Source organism: Medicago truncatula, chromosome 7 (genome assembly GCF_003473485.1).
Source record: "Medicago truncatula cultivar Jemalong A17 chromosome 7, MtrunA17r5.0-ANR, whole genome shotgun sequence".
Lineage (NCBI taxonomy): Eukaryota > Viridiplantae > Streptophyta > Magnoliopsida > Fabales > Fabaceae > Medicago > Medicago truncatula.
In genome coordinates this window covers 27988203-28011889 of record NC_053048.1, presented here as the reverse complement: position 1 = coordinate 28011889, position 23687 = coordinate 27988203, and the positions used below count along the sequence as shown (strand labels likewise).

The window sequence follows — 23687 nt, the reverse complement described above, 5'->3', positions numbered from 1 at the left end:
CGCTTCTATGTGAGCACACTTGAACAAACATTAGGGTGTCCAATTGTTCTCTTATACATTGTTATTATCAAGACATTAGACATCGTTCTAAAATCCACTTTGGTTCAACAATTCCACCCCACATCTCTAGAGCAACTGCATAGAGTCAGAAGTGCACTCTGACTTTCGGACAACTCAACAATTGTGTTAAGTTGTTTTGTACATAAAAGGAGATTTGGAATGGCTAAACAAAAATGTCATGATTCCTTAAGGGCGTGTTTGGTTGAATGAGAATGGAAGAGAGACGATATATTATTGTAAATTTGAACATGTTGTTTCGATTACTGGGAGAGGGGAGCAAAACTCTTCCAAAACCCATTTTCTCTCCCTCCAAATTGCGAGATTTGGAGGGGACATCGTATTTCTTTTACATTTGGACTTAAATGTCTTTTTTAATTTAATATTATCTGTTGGGTTTGTGTGAGTGGTTAAGTTATACATAGACTAGAAATAGAGAAAATACTAAAATTAAGGCCCACTCATTCAAATGCTAAAATTAAGATAATACAAATAAAAGGATATGATTTAAGATATTCTCCATCCATATTTTGAGATCACTATTAGTGCCAACAATACATGCTGAAATTTCCGAAGCCAATATGATGGTAAGAAAACAAATACTCAATCCTAACAATTAAACTAATTTATTCTAACATACAAAGGTCAATAATAATGTGAGATCCACGTTCTTTAAACCCACCCAACTATAAAAAAAAATATATTTGTAGATGTTCTCACAAATTGACTATTATTTTTTCATAAGTCATATGATTTGTGAAAAAGATTTCCTTCTTAGACTTGACTGAATTTTGATGACAATAAACTCACATCACAAAAGAAGAAAACTATGGTGGCAATAGATGAAGGTAAGCTGAAGATGAAGATTTTTTAAATTATATAGTGTGAATCTTTGTAAGTATATGGATTTTATCTTTGATTTACCACTTTCAACATTTATATAACTTAGAATGCTCAGAAATTCATTTGAACTTAATCACAAATCATTTTCTAAGTTAAATATTAGAGTTTGTACGAAGCGCTTTTAAAATTATGAAAAACTGACTTTGTAGTGTGTGCAATCGATTACATCATAGTGTTATGGGCTACCACCTCATCTATAATTCCAGGTAAGGTCTTAGTGTAGTCGGTTACCAGAAAGTGACAATCGGTAGCCACATATATAAACTCATTTTTTATAAAACAGTGTGATTTCAAACATGTTCCTTTTGACCGTGGAGTCTCTTTTAATGTTTTCCTTGCTTCATGGACATTTTCTAAAGCCTCTATAAATATGTTTCATATCAATAAAAAAACAACCAACTTTCATATTCAAGAAATCTAAGATTAAATATCACTTTCTCACAAAAACTTTCAAATTTCCATTTTGTGGAACCTTGTTTATATTTTCATATCCAAAAAGGTTTTTGAATATTACGTTATATTCATTTGAAAAGTAATATTGATATAATACAACCATACAATATTTTCTTTAATCATTGCTTGTAAGATTTTCATTAGTATTTGGCAGAAATTTCTGTTAAAGATAATGGAATGTTATCTTGTTTTGTTTTGAGAATTTCATCATAGGATTTGGTGAAGATTCTTGTTGTAGATAGAGTGAGGTGCTATCTTGTAATTGTTAGGAAGATTGTTAGATAGGCCTTGGGGTGAGACTTACTTTATAACAAAGATTCTAACATAGTGAAAATCCTTCACGGGGTGTGAGGAGACCAAACTACCCTTAAGTTAGAAGGGGAACCAGTATATATCGTTGCGTCCTTTTTCCTCTTCCCTACTCTTTATTTTTTTCAACATTTTGTTCCTATATTCATCATAGTTTTAAGATTTTGAAATCGCGACAGTCTTTTCTTCAACTGATTTGGTTACTGTGTGTTTGAATTGTGTGGGATGAGAGTAACAACAAATTATTTACGCAGAAAGAAAATAAATACTATGCTTCAATTTCGATTTTCTCTGGTGTCAATTTGAGGGGGTTAGTTTAACTTGGGACTTGAGAGTGCGCTCCTCCTCAAGGTCTCAAGTTCGATTTTCTCTGGTGTCAATTTGAGGGGGTTAGTTTAACTTGTTAAAAAAAAAAAAATTCTTAATATTCTTTATGGTGGCTTAAAGCCAAGAAAGCTAGCTTTGATGTTGGTACTCATATGTGGTGGTCGAGCCCGCTTTTGTGCTTAGACATAAGCTAATTTGTATTTGCATTCAGGTGTTGACATTGTAAATTTTTAGTGGTCTTCTTAGCACACCTTATGCTGAAGAGACTCCTATATCATTTTTGTTTGTTAAAAAAAAAATTAATTGCTCAAAAACATAAAATATAAAAATGAGACTTATTAGAGAAAACCTTAGCTAAATAGTATATTATATTTATTTTTTCGCATAACTAATCTTTCTAGTCATGTGGAGTTCAAATAAACAACAAACTCTCCCATATGCATGCCTAAATTCAAGCTAAATCTAAAAGCTCGTAGGCTGTGTAAAACTTTTTTACACACTCTTTTAACTCTCATTCAATTTTTTACGCACTTTTTTAACTCATTCAAAATACACAAACTTATCTAAATGGGTAGGACCCACTGAAAAACCAGCTGTAAACAGTATCACACCCCATTTCCCTCTCCATCTTCTCCTCTCTCTCAAACAAACAACACAGCTGCAGCTACTTTCATCTCATCCGAATGGCGGAACCTAAGGGTTTCACCGTTCATCTCCACAACCTTATCGACATTGCCGCCGAAATCTCTCAAATCTCCACCTTCAATCCCTTAATCAAAACCCAATCCTTTGATCTCAGCCGTAGAATCAATTTCCTTCTTCCTCTCTTTCATCACCTCCTTAACGACGTCGTTTTTGTTCCCTCTGAAACCCTAGTTTCGCTTCAACATGCTTTTCTCTCTGCTAAGGAATTGCTTCTCTTTTGCTCGCAATCGAGTCAGCTTTATATGGTATATGCAATGTTGGAAAAATTATTAATTTAAATTTCAATTAATTTGTTTAATCATTTATTTGTTCATATTAGGGTTTATGATTTTTCTATTTTATGAGCTTTATTTAAATTAATTTCCATGTTTGTTATGTTATATAAGATAAGATAGCGCATTTGCATGCAGTAAAAGTAGATGCTGTGTTAATGCAGCCATAATTGTGCTTGCAATGTTGTTGGTAAGAATATCGAAAATAGTTATATTGCGGTCGTAATTGTGGTTTAGGGTTGCAATTTAGAACTATGATATATGCTCTGTTTGGATAAACAGCTTGTTTGCAGCTTATAGCATAAGTGCTTATCATGATAAGCACTTATGTATAAGCTTGCATAAGCTATTTTTATAGCAAAAGATAGAATGATGTTAACTTGTTTTCTATGAAGCACGGATCCGGACACGCTGACACGGCTAATAATTTAAGAAAATCTCATAATTAAGTGTAATCATATGAGTCGGTGTCGGATACCAACGCGTGTCGGACACCGGGACATGCTTAATCTGAGGAGTGTCTGTGCTTCATAGATTGTTTTTATAAGCTATATTGGAGAACTTATGGAACTAAGTTGAAAAGAGCTTATGAAAATTGTTATAAGCTGTTTTCATAAGTTCTCCCAAACAGTCTCACAAAATATATGCTAGCTAAGCTGAAATAAGGCAATGCAAACAGGCCCGTAGTGTTTGTTTTGTTTTTCCTCTTTTCTGATTGGTTTTGTTGTTGGTATTGTAGATATTGGAGAGGGAGAAAATTAAGTGCAAATTCAGTGATCTCGCCTCTCAATTTGAACAAGCTATAAGTGGGGTTTCATGTGATAAACTTGATATTTCTGAGGAGCTCAAGGAGCAGGTGAATATTTTAATTGTTTAGTGTATTTTTCTACACTGAAATGTGTGTGATTCTGTATTTTCATATAGGTTTAATTGCACTCTAGTTTGCTAGGTATCACGATTGTGCAATTTTGGTTTATTTGGTTCTAGTTGTGTGAATTTGGGTTACCATTTTGTCCCTCTGTGTATTAACTGTCCAAGTATTAATGTTGGGACTTGGGAGTCTGTGTGACCATTGTGCGCTGACTTGGTATAACATGGTATGTTGATATGGCCAAAGAATAACACCACACTCACATAGACAACTTTAGCACACACGAACATCACAGGTATCACGACTAGGGTCATATGCATAAGCCTTGCTTTCCTACGCCGCATAGATAGTGAGTCAAAGAGGGGTTAGACCACATCCGTCTTTTTCTACTGATTGGATTTTGCGCAACTGAAACTCGGGGCCAAAATTGACAATCATGATACCCGAGGGACAAAAGCTGCAAATTAAGAAGTCCTTGATTTCATGAACAATGTAGTGAAGTGTCATTCATAGCACATTAGGTTGTGTTGGGTTTGATAAAACAAAATGAAAATAAGATGAAGGTTTTTAAGTTAAAAATGAATGTATGAAACCTTTTCTCAAACCAAACAAGTCCTTGATTTCTTATTTGTTTATTGCTAGTTGCTACCTCTTCTTCAATTTCAAGGTATTGATTCTCTGATTCTATTGTTGTCATCAGGTTGCACTTGTACTTTCTCAGTTTAGAAGGGCCAAAGAGCATTTTGATCCACCTGGTCTTGAGCTTTATGAGCATCTGTTGTCTATCTATAACCAGAGCTGTGATGTGAATACTGAACTAGCTGCCCTACGCTTAATCTGTGAAAAGCTAAAATATGTGAGTGTGGAAGATATCAAACAAGAGTCACTGGCTCTACATAAGATGATTGTTGATGAGGGTGGTTGTTATGAGAAAAGTGCGCAGAGGTTGTCAATGGTGCTGAAAAAAATTGAAGAGTTTTTGTTGAAGGAATCTGAAAACAATGGAGGTGGTTGTTTTGAGAAAAGCACACAGGTTTTGTTGAGTGGAGATTTGCCTCCTCATACTGACGAGACATGTGTGAAATCAGGTTGTCAGTCACCGGTTGTGCCAGAGGAGTTTCGCTGCCCAATATCTCTTGACCTAATGAAAGATCCTGTTATCATTTCCACAGGGCAGGTATGTACCTGAGAATTAATTGCTTATTTATTTTCTCAATAATTAGTTTTTATTTCTATCATCTTTAAATATTTGTAAAAGTTTAGATATCTCATAACTTGCTGATAGATTTAGGTTCTTGGCAATTAGTATTTTGAAAGTCAAAAACCATTGTGCTATGGCATGCGATTTTTCTGAACAGTAGCTTAGAAGTACTTATTGGTTTTGTTTCTTTTGTATTGTTAAGATTACATGATCCTATGGATTTAAATTATAAATTTTAAAGAGCAATCAATAACCAAGAATATTTCTCTGTAAGCAACTGCAAGAACAATGAAGAACATAACTCTTGAAAAAATTGATAGGAAGATTCTAGTACTCTAGGTCAATGATTGAGAGCTTGAATACAGTGAGCTATAAAGACAGAAAAGAAAAATTATTGAGGGTTATCCTCTATTAATCTTGTATTTGTAATTGTTGTTAAAAAACTAAAAAAAAAAGGTAGCCCGGTGCACTAAAGCTCCCGCATATGCAGGGTTCGGGAAGGGGTCCTACCATTTTGGTGTATTGTACGCAGTCTTCCTCTGTTTTTTACACAAGAGGCGGTTTCCAAGACTTGAACCTGTGACTATCAGTTGATTATTGGCTTTATTTATTGTTGTATTACTTAAAAATAAATTTAATAATAGTTTAATCTGATAGTGTCAACTATCAGTTGCTACAAAACATTTAATATTGCCTATAATATTACTAGCATGTCGTCGTGTCTGTGATCAAGGCTCATATCATTAGTTATTCTAGTTATATTGACTTTCCAAAACTAAAATACTTTGATACAATAGAATAAAAATAACCATGTGTTTGTTGAAGATCTGATTACCTTATACAATAGATTGTATAATGGATTATGGATAGATATACATGGGAGACCAAATGGATATTTTTTTACACACTAATATAAGTTACTACTGTAAATTCTTAATAAAATACCAGTTTTTTGCTTCTTTTTTCTCCTTTCCTTTTGAAAGTAAGAGTAATACAACGTTATGTATAATCTTAAATTTGAAACAATAATTTGTTCTAAAAATAACAGTTTGACATCCTGGTAGAATATAAAATTTGGATATATTTTTCTATTTTAATGCCTATGAGAATAACTGTCAATGCGCTTATGGTATAGCATTGATAATTACAACGACAGTTGGGATTCGGTACCAGATTCCAAGAATGTTTGAGGCAAGAAAAATTACCCTGAGAATTTATTTCTCCATGGGATTTAGTCAACTTATTTAATTTTTTTTCCTTGTTTGGAAATCCAGGAGTATATTTTAGATTTCAAAATTCATTTTTTCTCTGCACTGTCATGAGGTAAGTAGAACAGTCATGTAACTGTTCAGTAAAAATAGTAAACACCGAAATAATCAAAGAAGAGGCGCTGCCCTTAGTTATAGGTCTGTTAATAGCAGTGCTTTATTAGAAACCAATTTTTTTTTAAAGAAGAGACTTGTATGATATTATTTACAAATTTTTCATGTTTAGAAACTTTGTAATCTTCACCCTCTTTGCAGACATATGAACGAGCTTGCATAAAGAAATGGCTTGATGCAGGGCATCGAACATGTCCCATCACTCAGCAGATTCTTTCCAGCTCCATCCTCATACCTAACCATGCTTTATACAGCCTGATTTCAAATTGGTGCGAGGCAAATGGAGTGGAACCACCCAGAAGGGTAGGAAACTTCTGGCTCTGTAAGGAAACATCAGACGGCTATTCTGAATTGATAAATCTTGATACCTTAATGAGGAAACTTACTTGCAGTAATGTTGAGGATCAGCGTAATGCAGCAGGTGAGCATTGTACCAGACACACTTATTCTTCACTCCCTTTCTCTTTCCTGCGCGCACTTACACATATTCACTGGATGTTAAACCCAAAGAACCAACTCAATCTTGTAGAGACAGTTTGCTAGATGTTTGATTCTTAACAAATTTCAATGCAATCTGCGATTGCACAATGGTCACTTCTTTTCTCCAAATAACTGAAACTAATAATTTTTCCATCTATTTTAGGACAACAAAATGATTTGGATTTAATAGATTAAATTTAAGGTTTTATTAGATTGATTAATGCTAGAAATGGGCATATTGAAGGGATTTGTGGATAGTTAAAGGAAGAAGGGGGTTTTCGAGCAGAGATTGTGGTCTTTGAGGGGTAAGACTGCTGGCTCTGTGGGTGCTACTGCTGTGAGAGGAACATAACTATGAAATAGGATTCTTCTGTTTGCAGTGTTCCATTCTTCCAATGAAGGGATCTTTTTAATTTGTAGTAAAAGGAATTATTTTGTCTTTTTAACATCTTTAATTTGAGAATAATACTTGTTAGTATCTCTCATAGCCTCATCCTTCCACATTTTGAACTGATGTTTTACTATAATTGAGTCTCTTTATCCTCATTTTGCTGCAGGGGAGCTCCGTCTTCTTGCCAAACACAACAGTCAAAATCGAAAGTTGATTGGTGAAGCTGGTGCTATACCCCTCCTTGTTGTTCTCCTCTATGTGCCTGATGCTATCACCCAGGAGCAAGCTGTTACTGCTCTTCTCAATCTATCTATCTGCGATGAAAATAAAGAGCGCATCATGGCTTCTGAGGCTTTGCCAGGAATCCTTCATGTGCTAAAAAATGGCTGTATGGCAGCTCGTGAAAATGCAGCAGCCACCTTTTTCAGCCTCTCTGCTGCGGATCAGAACAAAGTGGCAATTGGTGCATCTGGAGCAATCGAGGCACTAGTTACTCTCTTCTGCGAAGGAAGTCAAAGAGGAAAAGTTGATGCTGCAACAGCACTTTTCAAACTCTGTTTATACCATGGGAACAAAGGCCGTGTTATTAGGGCCGGTATTGTGCCCAAGTTGATTGAAATGTTAATGGCGGGGGAGATGAGGGATGAGGCATTGGCAATCATGGATATAATAGTTAGCCACCCTGATGGAAAAGCTGCAATTGTATCTACCAATGCTATTTCCACTTTGGTGGAATTAATCATTAATGGATCTTCTAAGAACAAAGAGAATGCAACTTCAGTGCTTGTGCACCTCTGTAGGGGAAACTCACTACACCGATCGACCGTCACTTCACCCGGAGTGATCAATCCTCTCTTGGAACTGGCAAAAAACGGCTCAGAAAGGGGTAAGCGAAAAGCTGCACAACTTCTTGAGCTGTTGGACATTTAGAGACCATTGTTAATATACTTGGCAACTGTCAGCTAGGTTTTTGATGCTGCTGTTGTCTCTGTATATTGCTGATGCTGATATAGATAGTGAAGGATATGACTTAACAGTAGATTACTAGAAAAGGATCAACACTATTTCCTTTTTATTTTTTAGTTAAAAGGAAAATTTGATAGTAGTCAACCAATTATTTTGTTGAATTTAATCACTTTTGTTGGAAAGCTCGTAGCAAGTGTTAAGGCAACAGTTTGACTTTAGTTAAGGAACAATTATTTGTTTCATTGTTTAAAAATATTGGGTGCCCATGATTACTTATTTTAGTGTTTGTTTGGGTTATCTTCTTAGAGACCCATCATTTGCATTGAAATTTCATTTATGTATAATTTTTTTCCCAAGAATAGTTGAGGTTGCATGTGTGTGACATCGAGATTCATTACAGGAAGATTTCTGGAACTGAAGTGTTATTTTATCTATGTTTTTGTTTTCCTGATGATTTGAATGTTGATGTCTCTATTTAATGTGTCTTTGTTGCATAAACTTCGAGGTGCAAAGTGACTTAACTTTGCAAGTGAAAAGTCATATGCTTGTGTAGGTATGAATTAACTTTCAAATTTTGAACTGTTTAAATCATCAAATTGACTTGGTGAATCCTTTGGTAAAGTAAAATAAAATGCATAATACTCCATTCTCTCCAACAGTTAATCAAACAAGAAGTCAGAAGAGCAAATGTGAGGGTGATCAACGCCACATACCTCTTTTGTTTTTTTATTAATAAAACCGTTAATGTTTATGTTTAGATTGGTGTAGAGTGGAATGAAATGAAGTAATTTAATGAGATTTTAAACGATGGATGATATCTCATTTCTTTCCATTCAACTATATTTTACTACCTTATACTACCAAATCATCAATACCTAGGATTATTTGAAATTGATGTTGAATATTTTGTCTTTATTAGCAATTAAAAAAAATAAAATAACATACAAATTGTACTCGTAGTGAGTGCAATATCTAGAACTAAGGTTAGTCTGTTTATGTCTTGCCTTTCGTGGGCTTGTATTTCCGTGACTTAGGCCCCAAATAACTTGGGCCTTAAGTCATGTTTAGAGTGTACTAGATGCTTCTAGAAGCCTTCTGAGGCGACGCCATTAGGAGGCCGCGCCTAAGACCGTTTTAGATCCTTCTGGATGGTGTTGTGCCCTTAATTATATATTGGCAGTCCACAGCCTCCCAATCACGAGTCTTGGGACAAGGCGATGTGATTATTTATGAAGTTGATAGTCTACAAATTAATCATGATTGTTATTTAATAGCCTCCTTTGTTGGGAAAAAAACACCAGTTGAGATGTGGCGTAACGTAAAAGGACCTATGATATATGTTTTAAGAAAGAAATTTTATAACTTTTTCCTCTAAAACTACTGGAATTCCTTTTTACTATTGAATGTCCCTTTAACAGTTCTTTTTTTGCTATTGAATGTCCCTTTAACAATTTTTTAGCCTCATATTCTTCTCTATGAGACTACTAATTGATAAGATTCTTGTCTTTTGGTGGTATGTCTCATTCACAAATTTGGGACCAAATTGGCACAATACATGATATTATTTTCCACCTGTTTTTGCAAGTTGAAGTTTATTAGTTGATGAATTTATTAACAATCAAACAAGCCTAGATGTCGATTTCAACAAAGATAGTATGTTATAGAATCATTGTTGCTCGTGGGGGCATGGTTACGTGATTCATCTTTCAAGGATAAGATGCTTGAATAAAACTGCTTTAGTTGATATTATTCTTATTACATGAATGAATGTCTTTGAGAGCTAAAGCAAGATGTCAATGACATTATTGTTCGGAATTGGGTCCATATATAAATATACTAACATGATGCGTGTGGTAAGGTTGACTAATAAGTGTAATAACAAATGAGCAAATGGTCACTTTAGTCCCTGACTCTGCACATCGCTGTCACAAAGTGACCATTTATTCACAAGTTAAATATATGGTTTGAGATTCAATTTTTATCTCTATTTATTCACAACATTTTGTTGATAGATATTAGTATAGCTTATATGTTCATATGACTAAAAAAAAAATTGTTCAGAAACTATCATGTTCTCACAAACTTATAACTTATTTTTACTAATTTATAGTACTTCTTTTTAGTAATCTAATTCAAAGATTATAACTTAAATCTTACTTATCATTTTCTCTTTCAAGCTTACCACTATAATCTTTATTGAATAAAATAAAATATTAATTAAATATTTTTTTTAATGTCAATCCATATTTAGAAACTAATTCAACCGCTAATTTTACCAAAACACTGCAAACTAGTTTATCAATTTTAAATTCATCCGTTATAAAATAGTTGATCAACTATTCATCATTTTAAACAAAATCTATAATTGATGATTGAAGAGAAACCCTAATTCATAATAACAGTGGTGGGCCACGTGCGAACTCTTTGATATTCAATTCAACATGTGTTATAGTTATCTTTTGATTAGAAATTAGAAATGTCATCCAATTTTTTTTTTTTTTTTTTTTTTTTTAAATTATTGTGTGCAAATGGGAGTTAGGATCCTTAAACTGGTATTTGGTATTCGCTTAAATCCACATGTGAGCTCTTTGAATATCAACCTTACAAATATAACACATATCTAACACTTATTCATCTTCTAGGAACACTTCTCAATTATGATCAAGAGGGAAGAAAAGCATACTTGGACAGCTTCACATAAAGTTGCCATTCCTTAGGTGTAGAATCAAGAGGAAAAAAAAAGTTGGCATTGATCTAGAATGTTGTGTTGTGGGCAAAATTTGGGGGATTAAGATTGACTTTAACTTTGCAAACAAGTGACCATTGTAGGGGATTTTATTGAGTATATTAAAGTTCAGTCTTAGAGACTACATTTGATCTTAGCCAAAAGGTCGAGAAGAGGGATCAATAGAGATAATGAGCATCAATAGTGTTGCGTTTTATGTTTTGATGGAATTGAAACCTTAGCCACCTATTTGGAACCTGCAGAAAAGTAGTAGAGATTTGGAAATAATTAAAATTAAAGTGGTTGGTTTGTAATGTGGTGGGGGTAGGGAGATGATGTTATTAAAAACTTTCTACTATTCAGCACTTTAAGTCTTGGGAAAAAAGGAAAAAGAAATTATCCCATTTATTTTGGTTAACTAGTATGGTGTGTTTGGTTGGAGATATGAAGCACATACATATTTTTCAGATTAGGCGTGTTTCGGTGTTAGACATGTATCGTGTTTGACACCGATACGACACCGACACTTGTAATTACACTGAATTATGTGATTTTTTTTCTTCAAATTATTAGCTGTATCGGCGTGTCAGTGTCGTATCCGATATCTGTGTCCGATGATGTAATGTTTTACGGAAACGGACCACCATTGTGGTGATGATGATCATATCAAGCAGTTATCTTGATCTATTAACTTTTAAAATGTTCTGATTTTAGTCCCCTAAAAAAATAGCAATTTTGGCCCTCTAAATTTACAAAACATTGTTTGTACTATGATTAGTGGTCAATGATCAATCCTGTATAGTGTATTTATTGGGGGTTATGATGTGTAGAAACATAGTGCCTAGTGGTTGTAGAAATATATTGATTTTCCATTGAATTCCTTTGTATTATGGTTGTAGTATTCTTTTTTTTTTTTTGAAGGGATGGTTGTAGTATTCTTGATACCCCTTTCTTCCATGAAGTTATAATTTCAATTTTGAGTCTCTAGTTTTTTTCCATGCAAATTTTAGTCCATCTATTTTGAAAATTATTGAAATACGGTCCTACTATTTATTGTCTTCAACATAAATCCTTTAAAATTTCACCCTTTATTAAAAGAGAGTGTTATTTGAACATCCTTTAATTGACAACTTATGAGGACAACTATAATTTGTAAAGAAATAATAGGTATTTGCACGAAAATCAAAGCAATAGAGAGATAAAGTAAAAAATAATGTGAGTATGAGAGATAAAGTTGTAGCAAAAGTTGTCACAGAATGGATGTTCAAATATCATTTCTCTTATTAAAATATTTGAGGGTTGCATAATGAGTTTAAGATATACGGTAAAAATAGATTTATGCAAGGTACGGAGTTCGAACTCCCGACACCAAAAAAAAAATATATATGGTAAAAAGTTTGTTTTGATAGTATAACAAAAAAAATTAAAGTAAAGAAAAATAAAAAAATTTCCAGAACTTTGTAGAATGTGAGATATTTTTCCAAGAGGAAAAGTTTGGGAAAAAGGGTTGGTATTTGAATATATATATTTCATATTTATTTTTGACAAATTATTGCATATTTCTTCATGTACGGAAAAATGGATAAACATTCCTTGCCAAGAAATTCTGATTTAGTGCATGCTAACGCAAGCTTCCATTGACATATCCCATGCAAAAAGCATATGAAACTAAACAAATTTTACGACCCAAAATTCCACATCAAACATTATTACAACTCTTTAGATTATATCATATATAATTGAAAGAAGGACAGCATGACAACAAAATCATGTTCACTTGTTTATTCAAATGAAAGGGACGAAAATAATTGAGTGCTATATTTGTTTTTTTATATGAAGAACACGACAAGCCACTTTGCAAAAGTTATGCACACATATACATGCTTGAAAATTGATATCTATTACGAACCACATTTTCTAGGTTTAAAGTTAGTCAATATATACATTAATTTGAGTCCATGACGGAACAATTTTATTTGATTAGATGTATCCAATTTCTCTTTTTCTCATCTTTACCATTACTTGATGAGAGGGTTTATTTAGCTAAAATATGTCACACTTTTTTTAGGTATCAATTTATTTAACCCTTTTTTTCTTGTTCTTTTTGTGCTCTTTCTTAATCTTGTTGTGACGAATTAAAACCATGCACGAACCATTTTGACTCTCAAAGTGTATTTTCAATGTTTTTTTTTTTTTACTCAAGATTTTCAATGTTAGATAATATATAATTATTTTCAAACAATCCCCCTTAATGAGTTTCAGACTTTAAAAAGTTGATATATAATTTGAAAATTTGATCTCAATCATAAGCTTTTTGCAGGGAATAAACGTCTTTATTCCAAATTAATTTTAAATAAGTGATCTTTTAACTTTTACTCACTCTTGCACGTCGTTTCAAAATAACTATATATACATAGAATAGAATCAATAATAACTATACATTTATTAATATTGGAGAATATTTTGCATTCAGCTTTCAGTGTGATTTTTTTTTTAAGTTTAAAGATGGAGTATTGGAAGGAAGTCTGCTAGATGCTTCATAGGATGCCATTGCCATATGCTGACTTAAAAAGGAGAAATGTGACAAAGAATCTCTTTGGTCAATAGCATTTCCTTCTTTTTGTTACATGCCTTTTTCTCTATTATATAGCTTAAGGCCTAAAAGGGTTATTCACACAATGAAATTAATATTATTGATTTATATTTAATCCATTAATTGTGCTTAGATAAGATATTCCAAGTATTCTTCAAGTTTAATTCGTGATCTCGGGTTTGAATCCAATCTTAAACATTCAAACTATTGAAAAAGAGTTTTGTCATCCATAATTTTTTTTGAAGAAGCTAAATTAACCCACCTAAATTGGCACCAGAGAGAATCGAACCTGAGACCTTGAGGAGGAGCACATTCTTAGGTTCCAAGTCAATACTACCAAGCCAACACAAGAAAGAAAAACAGTATATCACAAAAGATTAATCTCGCTCTTGACTTAAGGAATTAACCTTTACCACTTGAAAATAATAAAAATATAGGTTTATTATAGATTAATTAAGATAAAAGACACTTCCTTTTTAGGGTAATAAAGGATATAAAAATTTGGTGACGATCTAATATAGAACTATATATATCAATTACAAGATGTGTTTTGTGCCACATATATGTAAGACATAGTATGTAAGCAACTTTATCTTTGATAGAAGACATGAAAATGAGCTAGTGATGGTTAATTTTCCTTTTTCTTATCCTATATATCTTTTATCTTCTTTATGTGTTGAGTTGGGGTTACTCATGCCATTGATCAATTTAGGAAAGTAGCTATAGCGAGGTATTGGAATCTTAACACAATTATTTCCTTTTAAGAAATATAGTGTATTCAATTAACTAATGATAATATGGGTAACAATATCAAAATTCCTGGCTCATGTGTATATGATTGAAAAACAAGGAACGTGAGGAATCACTGCTTTGAATCTCAATCAGTTCTCTTTTTTTCTTATTTATTCATGAAAGCTTTAAAGCTCATGCACTCTATAGTATACATAATAATTTATTTATATTCTTCTGACTTAATTTCTTGAAATGCAAAAGTCATCTAGTATTTTCATTAATTCAGACCAAGTCATGTCAGTGATGTATGTTTGATTTCACTTTTGAAAGTGTTAAAATTGATTCTAGATGGATAGAATTAATTTTGAATTACCAAGAATACATTTTGACGTTAAGTTACAATTTATAGTTTTTGATTTCAAATGTTATTTTTATCCTCAAATTTATTGTTCAACACAAGACATGCAGGGAGAAAAGTAGTAAAGATCATAAAAATGTCACTCTATCTATACCACCCATAAAAGCATAAACAAGCAACAAACAAAGGCAAACAAATACACCCTCTCCCGCCCAACACTCTTGGGCAATGGTGGATGACTCGATCAATAGGCTCTGATACCATGTTAAAATTTTGTGTCTAATTCATCTTTACAAAACTGGATTGTAAGGTGAGAAGTTCCCCATCTTTATAAACTCTTATCAAGAGTTCTATCTATCCGATGTGGGACTTGAGTTTTTTCCAATAACATAACTTGGAAACTCTAAAATAAGAAAATAAAACCACGACCATTGCCTAACGATAATCGAAGAATAACAATATATATAAATTTTTACAACACATAGACTACTCTCAAACACCCACTGGCCGCAATACACCCACGCCCTCCAAAGTAAATACGTAACTACGTCTTACAACATATTAAGAGAAGGATATAAGGGGAAAGAAAAAATTCAGATACAAGCTTAAAGTGATTCCGACTGGTGTATGTTGTAACGAAGAACAGGATCTCAAATACGTAGCTTCGCTCTCCATCTTCCTTTACAATTCTAAGCAATGTGAGACTTTTTCAACATGTACATTATCAACCAACAACACAATATCCACATTGATCTTGAATGATACATTCGTTTCCATCAATTCCCTCTAGCTAAAACTTCACAGTAGAACTTGTGATTGCAACACTTTCACGATCTACTCTTGTTTTCCGACGTGGAGATCAGACCATGCTGCAACCAAAAAGCATATACAAAAATTTCCTATACCTGGACCAAACCAAAAGCTATAATATCATTTGTCCGGGAGTCTAGGGAAGCCGGAAGCAACATCAGATCATTGGTCCATGACTATAAGAGAGGTTGATGTCCTATCTTCATCCAAAACCTTAAAGCGTTAGAAATATGAGTCACCTCTCCTAAAAGTCCAACATTTACTTATCTATACATGATATGAGACTTAACAATTCATACCTAGAAGCCAACAAGTTGGAGCATCTTAAATTCAGTCCCAATATAAGATCAGTTTAGCACCAGAACCAAATTTGTTTACATGGATACGCCTCACCTATTATCAACACCAATTGAAGATCCAAATTTTGACCTAGCATGTATATCCATTTTTTCCGAAACAGTTTCAAATATGTTGTACCCTTCAATCTAAGATGTTATTCAAATGTCAGCCTGCTACCCTTCCATGTGCAAGGGTAGTTAGGACTTTTCAAACCTAAATTTATATATTTAATTGTAACTTTTTTTTTTGTTGTTGAAAAAAAAAAAAGATAAAGGACCAAACTGAAATGAAAAAAAGATAAAGGACTAAACTGTTACCTGAAATTAAGTTAAGGGACTAAAAATGTAATTTTGCCTATATTCTATTGTTTCATAAGTTATGTGCTCATTTTTTAATAAATCAAAACCCTAAGAGAAAGGGTAATCTCTCCTTTGGTCTTCTACTAATCAAAAGAATTTTATTCAAAGGTGTACAAGGAGTACTCAACCCTAATTAAGTGCACCTTAATTATGCAGCTATACATCTAATGGATTCATTTATTTGGACTGTTAAATACCTTTGGTAAAAGAAATATGACATAACGCATGTAATTTTGTGTGCAATGCAAATCATTTTTACAACTTCAAGAAATCCAAATGCCTCCATTCATCACTTTCATCATGAATGTTGAAAGCCACAAATATCCATGCTGCATGGGAGCGTGTGCAAGGAGATCCGGTAACAGCCACCAAGGTTCTTTTTCTTACTTTTTTGTGGTCCAAGTCCAACTAATATACTGACAAACAGTTCTCTCTTTCTCTTTTTATTTTTTGAGAAAAAAACACTTTTTTGGTTTACTCTTTAAACTTATTTTTAATAATTTTTTTTTTAAATAGTTTTGTAATTTTATCCAAAATTGTCATTTTAAAAATTATAATATTTTTGAATATATTTTTTCTTCTTCTGTAGATCAAGTATAATAAAATATAGATAAAATGAATTGAAAATAAATATGATTTCAAAATTAATGATATTTAATAATTTATTCGACGCTCATTCAAAAAAATAAAATTATTCGACATAAAATATATATTACGAAACAATAATTTAAATAACTTAATTTTTTGTATTAACGGCACAAAAAAATTTACATAGACGTCCAATTAATTAGATCTTGCGATTTAGATATTTGTACAAATATTTTAAAAAAATAGTATTATTACATATTTAAATAGTGATACTTGATTAAACGTTGGTATAAACTGTCGTCGTGAGCTTAACTTAGTTGGTAGGGATAATGCTTAATATATGCAAGGTCCAGGATTCAAACCCCGACCACCACAAAAAAAAAAAAACATTGGTATAAACTTATTTTACATATTTTGAGAGAAAATTTATTGTACTGTCAAAAAATATTTTAAAAGATTTAATTTACATATGACCATTATATAAAACATTATATACAATCATGGTGAAAATGGTGAGCAATCCAAAACTCAATCAAACATAATAGGCTAAAATATGGTTTTAGTCCCTGCAAATATGCCTTGTTTTGATTTTAGTCCCTGTAAAAAAAAAAATTGTTTTTGGTCCCTGCAAAATTTTTTGTTTTTGAAAATAGTCCCTGACCCCACTTTTGTGATGGTTTGCATAGGTGGCACATTATAACTGAACCAATTTTGTAGTTTTTGATCCCTGCAAAATATTTTGTTTTTAAAAAAGGTCCATGCAAAATTTTTTGTTTTTGAAAATAGTCCCTCCAGGGACTATTTTAAAAAACAAAAGATTTTGCAGGGACCAAAAACAATTTTTTTTTACAAGGACTAAAACCAAAACGAGGCATATTTTCAGGGACTAAAATCATATTTTAGCCAACATAATATTTTGGAGTAACCAAAAAAACATAATATTTTGGTCAAAGTTGTTTGAGATATATTGATGTCGTTTGGCTTGAAGATTTGGCCCTTCTTAAATATGAATTCCTTTGAACAAAAAAAGGCATAGCCAATTGATCTCAAGCACTTAAAAGACTATTCATATGGTCATCGTTAACACGATGATTCAGTGAACTGCAAGATTACTTGAATAGCTCTAGATTTCTACGTAGATGTTGGATAGTTCAAATGGTTTAAGACAAAAGTTAGAGGTCTTGATTTCTTAAATATTTTTTTATGTCAAAAATGTAAGTTGTGAAAATAATTATTGAAAGTTGTTTAACAAAAGGAATAATATGCTGAATTTAGAAATGGGGAATCTAAAATCATTTTTCATGGGACAAAAATGCTCAATATTTGATTACTATATATTTAAGGAAAAGCAGGCAAGGGAAGGCTTGCTCTCATGCAAAATTCTACTTGTTCAATTTTTAATGATATAAATATTCTCTGTTGTGTTGGAAGTCACTAAACTCAAGAAGGATTTGTTAAGTTACAGTATTCAAACATTTTATATATTAAATTGGAAACTGAGATTTGAATCTCCATTGGAAAAATATATTTAATCATTCATGAATTATACAACAGTTGCAATTTCTTGAAGTACTAAATTTGGCTTTCATTCAATTAGTTATCTCTAGCTGGTTTTGGTTGGATAGGATGAAACATCACAATCATTTTTCTTCTACTCCGTTCGTTCTAAATTATAAGACATTTTGAACATTTCATACTTATTAAGAAATATAATTAATTTTGTATGAAAAATAGATATTATTAATTGTTTTACAATATCATTCTTAATAAATGATATGAAAACGATAAATTATATAATTTAAAGAAGAGAATAATAAATAATTAATGATATAATATAAAAAATAACATTAATGAAGATATTGTAAAACGGCTTATAATTGAAAATAATATTTTTTTATAAAACGACATATAATTTGAGATGTAGAGAGTATCATATAAGAAAAATACTTGAATGATCATAAACAATTGCACATGAGATTTGAACGCACATCAAAATATATATCATATAGTTATTTGAAAAAATAAACATTAGTTAATTTTTTTTTTCTTTTGTACTTTTATTTATATGAGTGTGGCCAAATATTGTGTCCAAACTCTTATGATCAAGAGCTTCTTATCATGTAAAAACAACACTAGGGTTTAGGAGAAGGTTCCGTATAGACCAATTCTTCAAGTGGTCCAAATTAAATGACACCTTAGCAGAATAAGAATCCTACAATATTACCCTGTTCATGAAAATGCAACAGAAAATTCTAAATTTGATTAAACATTTACTGCAAATATGACAAGTACAACCTTTTGATGAGAAGGTTGTTGGAGTTTGTCCCAAGCAGGGGTCTATGTATAATTCGCCACTGATTGGTCAAATAATTGCTCAAGTTAATTGACTATGAGGTAATCATAACCAATTGAAATTATGTTTTGGTTGTTTTTTGAGGGGATATTTTGGTTGTTTTTTGTTGAGTAAAATGATTAATTAATTTACTATTCAAATTCTTAAACTACGTACTATGTAAATCTTTCATTCACACCCTAAACATGATAAAGGTATATTTGCATGAAAACATTCAACTACTTTTAAAGTCTTTAAATTGTGATAAAGTTATCAATTATTAACCTCTTGGTTGTTAAATTTCTTTGTTGGGCGCATAGCATATCTCTCTCCCACTCTTTTATCGTCAACTAAAACCTTAATTTCTTCTCCTTTATTTATTAAAGAAGGATGGTTTAGGGTTAATTTTTGAACCCAAATCACCTCTCTAAATCGTTTTTCTCCTTCTCTTTTATTTAAATAAATGATTTTCACATCGGATTAGGTTTTTCTTTCGTGATTTCGTCGTCTTAGTGCGACGTTGTTTCGTTTGTCGTCTTTATGTGACGTTGTTTGTCTTTTCCCTCTTGTTTAAGTGTTTGATCGGTTCAGATTGTCAGATCCGCTTCGATCCACTGCAGATCCAACCAATGACTTTGGCGTCATCAACGTTGCAGATCCGAAGGCATGACTATTTCGGAGATTTTAATATAGTCATATTTGTAGGCTTATGTACTTTGCTGTTTTATGTTATTAACATGGATGATGTGAGTTTGTTCATAGATTCATCCCTTTTGTTTTTAGCAAATTTGTATTACATCAATATACTCTATCAATTTAAATGAATGAATGTCGTTTGTTTTTTGTCAAAAAAATATTCTTTGTTGGGCAACTAATAGAGAGAAGAGTCCCGTCCAATTGAAAAAAGATGTTCATATTTAATAACAAACAATATTTTAAACATAGGTTCGTCTGATATGAACTAAGTCCAAAGGTGAACCTTATAAGTTTTAGTAAAATATTTTTATTTTATTTTTTATTATTATAAAATACAATTTTTATTAAAAACTGACAATGGTCCACCTTTAGACCATCTCTAAGAGGTGCATATTAGAAATACCCTTAAAATATTACCTCATTTACGGAATATGTTGAAAATCAAACATAAATATATATATTTTTATGGTGGTTAAAGTTCGAACCCTAGACTTTACATTTATTATACATTGTCTCTACCAACTTAGTTAAACTCACTGTAGCAAATATAAATATTTGTTTAACATGACTAATCATTTAGGAATCTTGAGAAATTCAAATGGTGAATTACATAGACATGAACTATAGAAAATAAACTCGTGATCACATATTTAAAAGACAAGAACTTACGTTCATATATCTAGTCTTTGGACCATTTGGACCACACCAGTTTGGTAAAAGTTCATATATCTAGCATCATGTACGTAACAAGCAACACATATTTGTCTTTAATTATATTAGAAAAATGGTTAAAACTTAAAAGTTTTCTTGCATATTGGATTAGATATATTCTTGTATGCTTAGTAAAGCAGTTTAAGAACCAAAAGAGCTAAAAATAAAAAACAAGTGAATAAAACAACATACTAAGTTGAAAAAACAATCTTTTTAGAGAATTATATTTAAAGGCATAATGATACTTGATATTAACATCAAGAAAAAGTTTCTGTCGTCGTTACATAAACTTTCTGAAAGAAAAAATTAACATAAAATCCATTTTTTAACGCCATAAAATAACACTTTTTCACCACAAATGTACATGAGAAAGAAATGTACACATATACTAAGAAAGACAACATGGGTTTATAATATTAAATTTAATAAATTAACATTCTTTAACAACCACTCATGCTTTATTACTATTTGTTCACAAGGAAATTCCTGAATCTTAAAAAGAACAGTATAAATGTGCTCAATTTGACTATGAAAACCAAACCAACCAATGATTCATGATTTTGATTAAGACCAGTCAAAATTCGATTCAGAAAAAAAAATTGCGTTGAAATCAACATTCAGAATATATTTGATTTTGGTGTTTGCGGTTTTCAGTGTAGAACATTATATCCTCCAAATCTTCTTGACAATGAAACACCTTCAACAAAAAAATTCATACCATAAACATTTTCATTCAATTTAAATGTTTCACCATTAGAAATTAAAAAAAATAATCCATAGATTTGTGATAAGTGATAACCAATGAACAAACATAATTTTTCATCTACTACAATAATATTCATTCTTAATTTTCAACTCACAATATTAATATTCCTTATAGTAAACATTCTCATACAGACCATAACCTAGACCTAATAATTAGAAGAAAAATTAAAGTAAAAAAAAGAAAGAAAATGAAACATAAAAATATAAAGATTAAAACTTCAAAAGTGGAAAAATAAGAATCTAAGTAACATCCCTAGGGTTTTCATTCTATCTTAAAATAAATCAAAGTACTAAACCATATATGTGTAGTTTGAAACTTTGTCTTGGGGTTAATAATAATAATAGGGAAGAACAAAGAAAACATAGATTTCAAAAGAGAGCATAATAAAGCTATGTCCTATAGTTGGAATTTGTAGTAGCTGAAGAAGAGTTATAAGCTGTAGAAAGATCTGTCCAAGGTGAATTATTAGCACCACCACCAGCAGAAGAACTCCAAAATTGTTCACTATTAGGATTATTATTGTTGTTGTTGTTGTTGTTGTTGATCATTCCCAAGAATTGTCTAGATTGATTCTCTTCCATTTTCACACTAGAATTATTTGATAATACCTTAGACACACCACCATATGCATGGCCTTGATCATTAGCACCACCACCGTTACCACCACCTTCAAATGGATACAACAATCCATGTGAAGAAGAAGCTTCTAAAGTTGACAAGAAGGGAAATTGATGAGTTTGTGGCATCCTCCATTGCTCAAAATTACTAACAGGTAAAATCGAAGCGGAACCACCACCGTTACCAACGCCTCCACCTAAAGAGCTTCCGATATGGAAATTTAAGTCTCCAACACCTCCCATTGGACCAGAAAAACCATAGTTTAGTCCTATTTCACTGAGGTGATCTCCAAGATGATGCAAAGGAGCCATGAATCTCATCGGTGGTGGCGTTGGGGAACTGAGTACGGCAGGAGAGTTGTTTGTAGAGCTAGTTTGGCGGTCTGAGCTAGCCGGCGACTTGGAGGTGTTGTTGCTGCTTGATTTAGACCTTTTGTTTCTTCGGCAACCACCGCCAACCGGGACACTTCTAAGGGCACCACCCTTTGTCCAATACCTTCGACAAGCCTTGCAGAAGTGTCGCGGCTGCGAGAGACTGTAGTTGTTGAAGTAGCAAAACTTTGTGTTGGTGGAATCACACCTTGGACATTTTTGTAAAGGCTCTTGCATAGGTATGTTTGCCATCCTTGCCCTATCTGCCATCGAACCTGGCCTGATCGAGCCTCCATGAGGTTGCGATGGTGTCAGGTTCGATGGTGGAGGCTGTGGTGGTGGAATAAGTAGAGGAGTGTTAACACTAGTGTTGGCAACTTGATGATTTGGTTGCTGCAAAAAAGGAAATAAAATTAATGGTAAAGATACATAAAATCAAATATTTGGTATATTCAAGAGAAGGGTATAAACAAAAGTAAAGCTCGAATATTTATCTTTTGAGTTTTTTTTTTCTTTCCTTTCTTTATGAAACCTAATTGAAGAACCCTTGTTGATTTACCTGTTGATGCCAATTGGCTGGATCCATATATGGTGGGAGAGAAGTATAAACCATGGTTATTCCTCTTGAAGAGCTTTATCTTTTGTAAAGGTTGAAAGGTTTTTAGGGAGAGAATAGTGAAGAGAATCACTTCAACAAGTTAGAGAGAGATTGTGTGTGTGTTTTGTTTGTGGTTGAGTTGAACATAGAAGAGAGAAAGAAAAAGCAAGAAAGCAAGAAAGAAAGAAAGAAGAGAGGGATCAAAGGGTTAAGGAGGTGGTGATGAGAAGCTAAAAATAAAGGAAGATGCTTTTGAGTACTTATATATAAAATTTCATGTATTTTTTTTTCCTAGTTAATTATTTTCCCTCCCATTCCCCGATAGCTCTCTTTTTGTTTTATTGCTTTTCAGGATTTTGAGAAGGTGATGTTTCTTAACCCATAAGCTTCTTTTTTGATGCCTTGTAAGTACAGTGTGCTTAGAAAAAGAGATTGTTATAGTGCTTCTCTCTCTTTCTCTCCCTCCTTGTGCATGAAAAAAGCTAAGTATTGAGCTTGATATGTCATGTTTTATTATAATAAGAGAGAAAATTAAAAAGAGCAATGATAAGTAGACATCCTTAATGTGTATATTCCTTGTACCATTCTAAAAAATTTCAGTTAACTAAATATATGGTCTGTGTGATCATATTTGTTTAGTTGCGTGACCACTATTTTTCCAGAATTTATTTGGTTAACTAAGTGGAAAAACAGTGGTTACGCGCATTCGAGTTGCGTGACCACATTTTTCAGCTTTTAAATATTGGTCACACAACTGAAAAAATATGGTCACAC

The 23687-nt window shown here is 32.3% G+C and overlaps 2 protein-coding genes across 2 annotated transcripts; one reads left to right on the top strand and one right to left on the bottom strand.

The window, feature by feature from the left end:
* Positions 1 to 2637: 2637 nt before the first annotated feature.
* Positions 2638 to 8736, top strand: LOC25498444 (U-box domain-containing protein 13). Its single transcript, XM_013593359.3, has 5 exons — positions 2638 to 2999; positions 3766 to 3882; positions 4598 to 5074; positions 6622 to 6901; positions 7518 to 8736. The coding sequence occupies exons 1-5, from the start codon at positions 2733 to 2735 to the stop codon at positions 8279 to 8281; spliced, it is 1905 nt and encodes a 634-aa protein (XP_013448813.1). The 5' UTR covers positions 2638 to 2732; the 3' UTR covers positions 8282 to 8736.
* A 12648-nt stretch (positions 8737 to 21384) lies between these two features.
* Positions 21385 to 23192, bottom strand: LOC25498443 (dof zinc finger protein DOF5.1). Its single transcript, XM_013593358.3, has 2 exons — positions 22875 to 23192; positions 21385 to 22708 (listed from the first exon to the last, which is right to left on the bottom strand). Exons 1-2 carry the CDS (start codon positions 22926 to 22928, stop codon positions 21716 to 21718), a joined length of 1047 nt encoding a protein of 348 aa, XP_013448812.1. The 5' UTR covers positions 22929 to 23192; the 3' UTR covers positions 21385 to 21715.
* Positions 23193 to 23687: the final 495 nt, after the last annotated feature.

Coding starts and splice junctions, on each gene's coding strand:
- LOC25498444 (XM_013593359.3), top strand. CDS start 2,733: ATGGCGGAACCTAAGGGTTTCACCGTTCATCTCCACAACCTTATCGAC. Junction 3,000..3,765: donor AATCGAGTCAGCTTTATATG/GTATATGCAATG, acceptor TTGGTATTGTAG/ATATTGGAGAGGGAGAAAAT. Junction 6,902..7,517: donor GGATCAGCGTAATGCAGCAG/GTGAGCATTGTA, acceptor ATTTTGCTGCAG/GGGAGCTCCGTCTTCTTGCC.
- LOC25498443 (XM_013593358.3), bottom strand. CDS start 22,928: ATGGTTTATACTTCTCTCCCACCATATATGGATCCAGCCAATTGGCAT. Junction 22,709..22,874: donor CAGCCAATTGGCATCAACAG/GTAAATCAACAA, acceptor CCTTTTTTGCAG/CAACCAAATCATCAAGTTGC.